Source organism: Syngnathus leptorhynchus, chromosome 7 (assembly GCF_054491065.1).
Source record: "Syngnathus leptorhynchus isolate UIUO chromosome 7, UIUO_Slep, whole genome shotgun sequence".
NCBI lineage: Eukaryota > Metazoa > Chordata > Actinopteri > Syngnathiformes > Syngnathidae > Syngnathus > Syngnathus leptorhynchus.
Genome location: NC_141201.1, coordinates 3,206,313 through 3,217,897, shown reverse-complemented (window position 1 = coordinate 3,217,897; position 11,585 = coordinate 3,206,313). Strand labels below are relative to the sequence as shown.

The window sequence follows — 11,585 nt, the reverse complement described above, 5'->3', positions numbered from 1 at the left end:
GTTATTTTGAAAAAACTAAATCTGTGAATAATTATACAATATTAAAATGGTCCTAGATAAGTTTTGTTAAAAATATTGATTTTAATTTCAGTTTTGAAATGTTTTATCATGGTCTCTTTTATTATTATTATTTACAAAATCCTAAAAAAACAGCCATAGTTTCAATTTTATATCTACTCGTTCCTTCCGATTGGCTGCTAGCTGCTTGTTTTAACCTCATCCACAGAAGTCATCCCCATAAATAAGAAATGCTGCTTCAATGAACATTTGGAATCACCAAATTTAATAATACATAGTAAATACAACATCTGGGACCGAGCATCCGAGCATTTGTACAACATGAACGCCAGGGTCCAAAACGGCGCAGCAGTAAGCGACAACGTGGACCAACATCGCGTCCAACCAGTTAAAAAGAGGACACAAATGTACAAGATAACACTTTAACGCAGAGGTGGGGAACCATTGTCCTATCAGGGGCCCCTCTTAAAATTCTCATTTCATTTTGAAATAATTCATGAGGATTAAATTGAAATTTCATGAGAATAACAATATTTTTGAGCAGGAGAAAAAGTGGAATGACACAGAAGTTGTAACATGAGAATAAAATTGTCACATTATTTTATGAGACCAAAATTTTAATTTGATGAGAATTGTATTGTCATTTTGCAAAATTAAATTGGATCATTTTCTGAGAATAGTCTTCATGTTACAAGAATGAAATCAAGCTAATGAGATGGAAGTTGAAACTGAGCATACTAGTCAAGATGAGTTCATTTAGAATAACCATAAAGTCATGATTTTACAAGTCGTCATTCATGAGCAAAACAAAATGGATTGAACAATTCTGAGCAATTTTAAGCCAAATCTTTTTACAGCAGGTTCTCGATTGTTCAGGCTAGGTTGCCCACCCGTGCTTTAAAGTATCCGACCAACTGTATGCCTCCACGTCAAACAAGGCACTACATCAAGTCCTTCGCTCTTTTCTATCCGCGTGATTGATCGGGAGGTGGCTTTAAGGCGGGTGTTATTCGATAAACTGGATATTTTTGAAAATATCTGGGACTGTATTTTGGATTTCTGTTGCTAGGTAAGAAAACAAAGGCTTTTGAGTGAACTTTTGAGGCTGTTAGGCGACAAGTCAGGGTGGGGGGGTAGTAACAACTTGATAGAGCAGTCGGCCGTTGAAGACCAATCAAAGATGGCCTAAGGGGAACGATACTTCAAGAGATGTCTTTTTACTGCTTATAGATGACTGCAAGTCAAGAAATAGACATACTGTAACACCCTTTTGCACATTACATTGGAAGGTATTTCATATATTAACATCTAAGAATATGATGAGCTCATATCTTGGGGGAAAAATAAATAAATGACACTGCTTCTATCAGTATTATATGGGACCGTTTGTTTTTCACAGGCAGATTAATATTATTCAAATTATTAGGAAAGAAGAGATGGGGGGGGGGGGGCTTATAAGATTAAAATGTTCCTCTTTTGTTAGCATGAATGGCCACGCCAAACACATTCAACTCAACTGACAGCTACTCAATAATGAACATTTGATCCGCTATCATGTGACGCAACTTTACACCAATGCTAACCTCTACAGAGAAACTGCTGTCATGACATCTAGACTGACACACAGAGCGGCAAGTTTGAATTGGAAAAAGCCACTTTATCAGGCACACGGTGCCTTCAAAACGGCGCCCCGCCTTCTGTTTTCAAAGTGACGTTGTAAAATTACAAGAATAGAGTCATCATTTAGCCAGTGAACATCCAAATTCCCACACTGACAAACGCACTACATCTCTGGAGAACCTGCTAATAAAAATGGCTAAAACAGTAATATATACACACACATTTGTTTAAAAACGGTCTGGTTAGATGTCCACAGCGCATAACCCTCTTGAAATACTTCGGTAATTAAGAACTAAAAATTGCTTCCTAAAATGATGTCCCTTTCTTGTAAAAAATGATCTTTTTATTCACATAACTGATTTTTTTCCTTATACAAAGTTTGACATATTTAATTGTAAAATAATACACCACTTTTATGCCCCCCAAAAAATCCAATTTATTGCCCGGATAATTTGACTTAATTCAGCAGTAACCAATTTCTCATTTTGTCAGTTTATTGCAATAATAATTTGGCTTTTACTCTCATAAAATGAGGACTCACATAATTGATTGGATTTTTTTTATCAAATGTGACACGGCTTTGTGAAATTTTTATTCCTGTGATAAAGTTGTGTTTTTGTCTGTCACCATTTTGACTTTATCGCCCCAATAATTTGACTTATTCTCATAAAATTATGACATATAACGTACCACTTTTTAATGGAAAATTGTCTTGCGTACTTTAAATAGTAAAATAGTCTCATATCAACAACAATCTGGATTCGGATTCATGCCCAGACTTCAAAACTCCCTATATTTTGTATTTGGTGTTTTGAGGGCCCATGTCAACCTTCATCCAGCTTTGCTCAAGTGTCCCTAATAAAGTGGCTATTTAGTTGAACTTTTTTTTTTTCCTTTTCTTTCTTCTGTCTGACATCCACGTGTAAGCCAACGGCATCAAATATACATGTTAGTGATCGGGAGATGAAATCTCAATAATCGCTGAACTCTTAAAGGGGACATATTCCCAAAAAAATGACTTGTATACAAATATTCGGGTCTCTGGAATGCTTCTCCAAAATGCATCCGGAAGGAAGCTGTTTGGATTTTGGTTGGACTGTGATGTCACAGTGTTTGGAGACCTGCCCCCCCCCCCCTCAGTGATTGGTTTCCGATCAAAACAAGCAACAGATATAATCTATAGATGCCTGCGAACTGTTTTACAGTGGATTAAAAAAAACCCAAAAAAAAAACCCCACAATATGTCTCCTTTAAGATTACTGCAGAATAAAAAGGGGCAATGATCTTCTTTGTGCTCGGTGGCACAGACTAACACGCAATCTCACACACACACACAAACGGGCCACTTTCATCTTGCAAGCAAACATCGAAACCAACAAGCACGTGAGTGAGTGAGTGGGTGGGAGGGACGGTGGGGAAGAAAACAAACCAAAATAGAACAAGGCACAAAATAGTCTGTAAAAGAAAGAAAGTGTACAGAAGTTTCGGGCCCCAGCAGTCCAGGAAGGTTTTGAGACGGGACACTCGGCCTCTTCTCAAGATGAGGCCAGTCCGAATTTTGCTTCCTCCATAAATCCCCTTCCCCCCCCCCAACAAACAACGATCTAATCAAAGTTATGCTGCCATAGCACCACCAGCCTTCCTTCCGCACTTTAGATGTAATACTCCTTCTTCTCGTCCGTGTTGTTGTGTCCGCCCTCGGCGTTGATGATGGCCGTGTCGGCGTCGGCGGCGTCGTCCGCCCCTTTGGCTTCATGCGTGAAGTAAGTGCCTGCGCGCGAAGCAAAAGAAAAAAAAAACAAAAAAAAAACACACTCGACAATCCTATCAGACGGCAACAAAAGACACTCGCCGATGAGTTCATGGTCAAGTGGGATCGGCCGCGTTTTACCTTTGTGCCTGGCAAAGTATCGACCGAGAACAATGAGCGCGCAGAGGATGGCGAACATCACCACGGCAACCACGCCGCCGATGACGGCGTGGTCAAGTTTGGGTGGCGTGCCTTCACCCGCTCGGGAGTCTGAAAACAGGAACGTTATCATAGATCTCAACTCAAGAGACCCACATATGATTGACTCGGTGCCACATTGTCCAAATACTTTTGAGCTACCGCATCAAATGTTGAATTATTAAGGCTCCAATTAAAGCGGAACATTTTAATAACATCTTAGAGTGTTTTATTACACCGTGGGTGTAATAAAACTTGTGCCCTTCAAATATTTTGTTGATGCTAACAGCCATTAAAAGATTTGAGTGGCTAGATAAACAAAACGGGCACATTTTCTCTCCAGGCGTCGTCACTTGACCTCAGGGCAAAAGAAATTTATGTTGTTTATTGAAGGGTGCGACAATCTCACCATTTGGTGAATCCGAAACGGTTGAACTGAAAAGCCCACAAATGAACGATGAAACATTTTGTTCTTACTTAACGAGCAACACAGAGAGCAACTGGATAATTGTGCGGCGCAGTCTTTTTTTTTTTTCCCTCCGTTTGTGCTTCTTTTCAGAGCCTCAAGTGCACTCCAGTTGCATACGAGACCACGCTTCTTCACGCAGTACTTTAAAGAAATGCCGTGTTACAAAGACGAGAACTACTCTTATATCTCGTTAAATGAGCAGCTTAAAGTCGTGAAATCATAGCAACAATGTGGATTATTAAGGCCCCAATGTATAGAGATCATATAAAAATATTTATTATTGATAGTGGACCAATGAGTACACCTGCTGTGTTAGCGCTATTATATGTGCTAACTCATTCATTCATTCATTTATTTATTTAATAGTAAGTAACTGTAGTTTTTGTATTATTCTCTTAAAATATTATTAGACCAGCCAGGACATCTGTTATATTAGCGCTAGCATCGTTGCTGCTGTTGTGTTAGCGCTAATATTTGTGCTAACATGTTTATTTATTTGGTTTTTATTTAATAGTGAGTTACTATAGTTTTTGTTTTATTCCCTTCCCTAAACACGAGACTTCGGTAGCAAATCGGAGCGTTTCTATTTGCTCCAGACAATATTCCGTCCGGTGTTCTAAAACCAAAAACCAAAACAGTCTACTCCAAATTTGGGTGAGAGTTCACATGAAATAAAATATATTGTGCTTGACAAGAGGCCATTCGTGGAACTCATACAGAGCTCCATCCGTCCATCCGTCCATCCATCCATCCATCCATCCATCCATCCATCCATCCATCCATCCATCCATCCATCCATCCATCCATCCATCCATCCATCCATCCATCCATCCATCCAGAGAGTGTCTTTGAAAGAACAAGGCAATTCGGAAGCCTTTACAGAATAGCACCGAGGCCTTTATCAAGCGTCTACGATGGGAGCGATGGAGGAGCAGTGGTCGCTCGGGGTGGGAGGGGGAAATGGCGCCGCGGTCCTTTGCCGCATGAGAGAGCAGCTCAATTTGCCACCAATCTCACTAGTCATGATCTCGACGTGAACAATTCCGCTCCAAGACGCCGGCAGAGTGACAATGGTGGACCAATATCTCAGAGGTCTTTCTTTTAATTTAAAAAGAAAAATAATGGCGCTGCGAGTCAGTTATTACAGCATTTTGCTCTGATATTTATCAGCGGATTATATCGGTACTAGCACTAGACTTTTTTTTTTTTCCCCCACTGTTTGTTGACCAGCTGCAACTGCTCACAGGTTGCCAGCAGGCTTTTGAAAAAAATGTTTTGGGAAACACTCCAAAGATCAATAAAATACAATAAAATAAATAATGTATAAATAATGATGAAAGCCACATCAAAAAGTAAGCGGGATAATTATAATAATGAATAGGAATAACATGTGAGGCATTCACTCAATTAAAAAAAAAGCCCTGACCTGCTGACTACCTACTGCAACCGCCAACAAAATTATTCAAAAAATATCAAGTCTACTTGATCCTTTAAACAGATGTTAATGACATTCTCAAGTCTTTGGGCAAAAAAAATATCACATTCCATGATTTGAGGCCAGCCTTATCTGTAAGTGAATCACCCCTCTTTGGTTTCTGAAATCATTTCCATCTTACACCTGGTAGGTGTGTCCCAGGTCTGAACGGAAGAGTACGCACAAATGAAAAAGCTTGTCCCAACTGCTGGATTTAATAAAGCACTGGTCTGCAAAAGAAAAAAAAAATGGCATAATCCAATCATGTTCACTATGCTGTTTCCGTGGCAACTAGTGGTAGATTGCACATAGAAAGAGAAGGGAGAGTTGGCAGGATTGAAAATGACAAGCACAAAAAAAGTCATCATTTCTGCTTACTAAATTGGCAAATATATCAGCCCCCACCTCAGAATTGTTTTTCCACCATAGCGCCACCTGCAGGGCTTAACTGCTCTGACACCATGTGCTGTAAAAACTGTACGGCCATCCTTAAAAAGTGTAATTTGCCATCAACGTGAGCAGTCAAACTAATTAATGAGCGTTTTTGTGGAGTTTGGTTCCGCATGAGCACCCCACCCCTCTCTCCAAACCAACCACGTGGCGAGGCGCAGTGTGTTTACTGTGGCGGGGGGGGATGCCAGGAAGCACGGCCAAGTCCCAGAGGAGAGGCAAAAGCTGCACTTTAATGAACATCCACGCCGTAAAAAAAACAAAAACTCGTGCACAATGATGTCTGGAGCCTGCAAAAACTCTCCTCCACTGCCTTCCTTCTCCTCTTCCTCCCTGCCTGCCCTCACCTTGCCCCCCTGCCGTCTTTCATTTGACACATCCGCCTGAAAACATGCCTCTGCACACCTAGGGAGAGTTATTTTAACAGGTGGAGAAAAAAAATAAAAATAAAACACACACAGATCCGTGTATGCTTCCAGAATGAGGCAAAAGAAAAATTGATGTTAGAAGACCCACATAAACATATTCAGCAGTGTGCTGAACCTTTATGTTAAAAAAAAAACTATAAATATATATATATATATATATATATATATATATATATATATATATATATAAAAATATAAGATTACCCCCCCCCCCCCCCCAAAATATATATATAATGAATATATTTTTTTTATATTTATATAAATAAAGTAAATCAAACTTGGATTCTACGCTTGTTAATACGCTTCAGTCGGCAGTTGGAAATGTGCGCCCGGTGTCGACAAGGCAGGATTCTGTCAGGATCAAGAACGAGATCCCCGAGAGAGGTTCAATAAATAGACGTGCGTGCGATACATATCCCGCAATGTGTCACATTCAAATGTCATATATTATTACAACAGACAGCCGGCCGCGCTGTCCTGGCTCCCTCTTGTAATAAGCACAATTTGATGATGTCTGTAATGCGGCCGCTTGTCCGTGTTGTCAGCCAGCTACCGTTCGGTGCGGGAGCCGGCGAAGGAATCTTGACAGGATGTGAGCAGGCCGTGGGGATTTATGGCGGTGGTGTGGGGGGGATAAAGGGGATTTGCTAGTAATGCCCGCGTCTGGGTGATGGAGAAAGCAGCTCTACGTTTCCGTGTCACCTCTCTCTCTCTTGGCTTTGTACATGTATGTTTTTCCTCTCGTCATCCAATTAACAGATGGGTTCTTAACACGAAATCTAACATGTATATGATTCCTGCTGAGGGTGGTTGGAATTCCTGGAGTGACTTAGAAATACACTTGGAAAAAATATTATTAAATTTAAAAAAATTAAAATCAAAAATTAAAAAGAAAAAAAATATTCTAGAAATAATTTTATATAAATTAAGATAAAGTTAAAAAAAAAATATTGTAAGTTATTATAATAATAGTAATAAGAAGATATTATAGAAATAATTTTATATAAATAAAAATAAAATGAAAATAAATAAAATTGTAACTTATTATGATACTAGTAATATTTAATATAATATATATATTAATATAATAAGATAAATATCCTTCACTCGGTTATGAATTAACTTCCAGGGAGTCAATAGCCATTTGGGTGAGCGGAATTGAAAAACCTAGCGCATCTTTTGGGTTTGTTTTGACGGTGAAAGAAGCCAAATGAGCTGAGGAGCGAGGGTACAATGGGTAACCTTTAACCAAATCATCTGCAGAGCGTCGTACTCAAGCGCCGCAACATTGGACTTTCATTGCTGCCGGCTCGCCTGCTAAATAGATTTCGAGCGGCCTTTGTAACGACCAAGGATAATTTAACGACATACAAATGTTGTGATTTAAGAAAGGGGGAAAGAAAATATATTCAAGGTCTAATGGCGACAAATACAACCGCGAATGAAGGAACACTGTGTCGGTGAACTCGAACGTTAATTGTGCTTGTACAAAAAACAAAATCTTCGTCGTTCACGCTAAGAGATCAAGGCCAAACTGTATTTTTTCCTTCTTCAAATATTACGTGAAATTAAAAATTGTGGACCTGGGAATCCTTTAGGCTTCATACAAAATCTTTAATGTGCACTTTTTGTAATTAGTGGCAAATGCTTTATGAGAAACCAACATTAGCGTAATGAAGCTCCACTTGAGGCCGGGCTGGCATTCCCAACCTGCTACTCTCTGAGGACCAATTAAAAAAACAAAAAAAAACCTCACTTTCATTATTGAGCAAAGACAAATAGCAAAAAATATGAACTGGGAATCACACGAAACAAAGGTGTGAAAGGAGTAAGAAAAATAATTACCATTTGGAAACGATTCCTTAATTCTTCCAATGAAAAGGAAACGACACGCACGGAACTTTTGAGTTGACTGCGCACTTGTAAAATTCAACTTTAACACTGCACGCTCGTGGAAAAACATCTCATAGTCATGAAATGGACTCCTCGCACTCCATCTGGTGCATGATTCCTACATGTGTAAGGAAGTGCTACTAGTGCGAGTAAACAGAGGAAAACAAGCCAACATGCTATTCAAAAGGAGCGAGAGAGAAAAAAAAACACAAGTTCACCCAAGCAAGCGATGAGAAGAACCATATTAGTTGCAACTAGCGTGTGCCATGATTCTGCACTCTCTTAATAGACATCATGGGAAAGATTTATCTTCAAATAACAAACACTCGCACAAAAAAAGTTATAGTGACACGTCTAGACACATACGCTTCTAATCTGTGGAAAAAAACGAGCAATAATCTTCACTACTTTCGTCTTCTACACTTTCTTCATGTAAGTGCACTACACTGCCCCCACGAGGGCAAAGCATGAACAGCAGGTTTTTAAAATCGTTTTTGATCGCTATTATTTTAATGTGTTATTTTTCTTGACACTTTTTTATTTCTGCTTGTTGTTTAAATGATACATTTTCCTAACCCTGATTTCAAATCAATCAAAATAGGTGCGATTATTTCCTCCACCATGACCTCAGAAAACCCGCAAGCCGTCGGCTCTTACAGATGAGACTAGAACAAGGGAGGCGATATCCCGAGCTGCCAGTTCGGAGGGAACGTCATCTGTTCAATCAACCCGACAACCTAATTCCTTGTTCCGTACGGAGGCGGACTGGCCGAGAGCATTGAGAGTGTCTAGTGAGGGCTTAGCCGGGATCTGATGTCCCTGCCTCGGATCATCTCTGAGCATCTGACGGCTTGGAAGAATGATCTCACCGAGGATTCTGGGTATTTTCTGTCGTCGTTAAACAGTGGCTTTCAAAATCATTTCCTCATTTTTTTATAATAATTTATAAAATAATATTTTTTTTTTCCCTGGGTCACAAACCTAAATTTGTATTTCGAGCCAGATTCAGGCATGCTCCCGCTTTAGCTGAATGAAAAATTGACAATTGCTTCTGATGTCACTGACTAGGCCACGCCCCCTTAAAGGTACACACACATGTACATGCTTACGTAAACAGGCAAACATCTGCGTGTTTTTCTGGATGTGCTATTTCTCCTGTGCAATTAATTGTGTTATTTTCGCACCTTCCCGCCAATTACCCAAATTCGTCGGACCAGTTATGTCTCGTATTCCAAATTTATTTTCTATGGAACTCCCTCGGGACAACTTTATCGAAAATACACGATTGTGTTCAACCTTGACGCGGCGCAGCGAGTTGACAACATTTGCATATGCCTGATAAATCTTATGTTTAATATGAAACTTATTGCAAGAAAACTTTCAAACACATGAAACGAGGAGCACTCTTTTGAACGGTTGACTTATCTCTCTCCCGAGAGGTTTGGCACACGCGCGCAAAAACACCCTTTGAGACCCGACAATTTGAACTCTGTTGAAACTTTTCACAAACATGAAACAACACGGCAGACGTTTATTGTGCCGTTTGCTCCCGCGTCGCAGCGACAAGAAAGAAAGGGGCCTCGTCACCCAGATTCAAAGTCGAGCGCAGACGACACAACAACTGACACTTGACACCGACTAAAAGGCCTCTTTGTGCGCGACATGCTGCTTCATCTCTTTGCGGCCGTACGTGCGACAATTACAAATACGTCTGCGCCGTACATTCCGGGCGGGCTGTGATTACAAACCGAGCTGGATCTTCTGCCCGTGGCGCCGCCGTGGCTGTTTAATGAAAATTGTGCTTTATGTTACAGCAAGTGGAACTTTTTTTTTTTTTGCAGCGTTATGCCGATGAAGGAGCTGCAAAGCAATCTAGCCGCAGCCAGCTTAGCGTGGCCTCTGTGACAGGACGTTCGTAGGAGGAGGCTCAATTACATCCTCCCGGCACGCCTTGCATAAATTGCGCTAAATCCCGCTTTCGTGATGTTACAAGTTAACTGGGAAAAGTGCAGAGTAATGCACTGTGGAGTATTAAGGATTAAGTTTGTATTATCACTTTGTTAAGAGAAAAGCTAAAAGAAGCTTTTTGGAAAAGGCTGGTATGAAAAAACAAAACAAAAAAAAACATGACATTACTGGACGGATTTTGAATTCCCAAATATCATATTTTTGGGGTTGCTACATAAAACAGTTTATAACTTGAGTTGTGGGTATATTCATCCTTTTGAAGCGACATCAGTTGAGTCTCCCGCTGCGACTGCTAAACTGACCTGTTCTTTAAGCATATTTCCCCCCCCTTTTTTTTCTTCCCACAAATGTCACATTGTGGCATATCCAAATGCCACCTCCCTGGGCGTCCTCTTGGCCGCGCGTAGCTTTGACGGCGCCTTTAAAACGCGGCGGCTGCTATTGAGTAGCATTCAAAGCCAAATCAAACGCACAACATTGCGCCGAGGAGGGCGTACGTCTATTTGTCTTTCATTGACTTAAATGATTATTGATTTTTTTTTCTTTCTTTCTGGCCTCACAAAGACAAAAAAAACAACAACAACCTGAGCTGTACATGTAAAGGGTTTTCTCATATGATGGCTGGCCGGGGGTGGCGAGGTACAGCTGTTGATGCTGATAAGATAACAAAGTGCGGGCCTCAAACACACAACTGGGGGTGCACTGAAGGCACCCTGCATCCTGTCCTCAATGTCACCCATCAGCGACTATCAGATGAGAACTGCCTGTCCACAAATAATCATACACACTCACACACACTTGGGATACTGTATAAAGGGGCACGGAGGTGATGGGGAGCTGTACAGTACCTTGCGTGTTGACTGGATTGGTGGTGGGTGTGGGGATAGTAGTGGGAGCATCTAGACGAAAAGAGTCAAGAAAAAACAAAAAATAAAGAACACGTATGAGAAAGAGTAAAGAAGGCAAAGGCCATTGTTGATGTCAGGGGAAAAAAAAAAAAAAGCTAGGCTAGTCTAAGACAGGCATGCTATGTTGATAGAAGGATGGACTATCAGGCAAAAATGTTCAAATGTTACCTGGATCGTTAAATATTGTATAATGATGAAATCTTAGCACATCTTCCCTAATTTTAGCAAGCTGTTTTTCCCATCGTAATTACATTAGCAACTGCAAATTCCAAACCATAGACGAACATAATACACAAGTTTAATCCATTCATTAAATCCCCGACAACCCGTACGCGACAAAAACAAGACAAGTCACAATGAAAACTCATTCCGGAGACAAAGCTTATGTTCCGGCTAATAATAGTGTCAA

General features: G+C 40.3%; 1 protein-coding gene across 4 annotated transcripts in view; it reads right to left on the bottom strand.

Annotated features, from left to right (window-relative positions):
- Positions 1-260: 260 nt before the first annotated feature.
- cadm1b (cell adhesion molecule 1b) overlaps positions 261-11,585 on the bottom strand; it is a 173,001-nt gene continuing 161,676 nt past the window's right edge. For 3 of the 4 annotated variants that reach the window (XM_085915589.1, XM_085915591.1, XM_085915590.1), the window contains 3 exons: positions 11,117-11,167; positions 3,530-3,658; positions 261-3,409 (listed from right to left, as the gene is read on the bottom strand). In XM_085915589.1, the coding sequence (XP_085771715.1) occupies positions 3,291-3,409; positions 3,530-3,658; positions 11,117-11,167 (299 nt within the window). In that variant the 3' untranslated portion in view covers positions 261-3,290. The remainder of the gene's footprint in view (positions 3,410-3,529; positions 3,659-11,116; positions 11,168-11,585) is intronic. The other variant, XM_085915592.1, reaches the window with a different exon arrangement.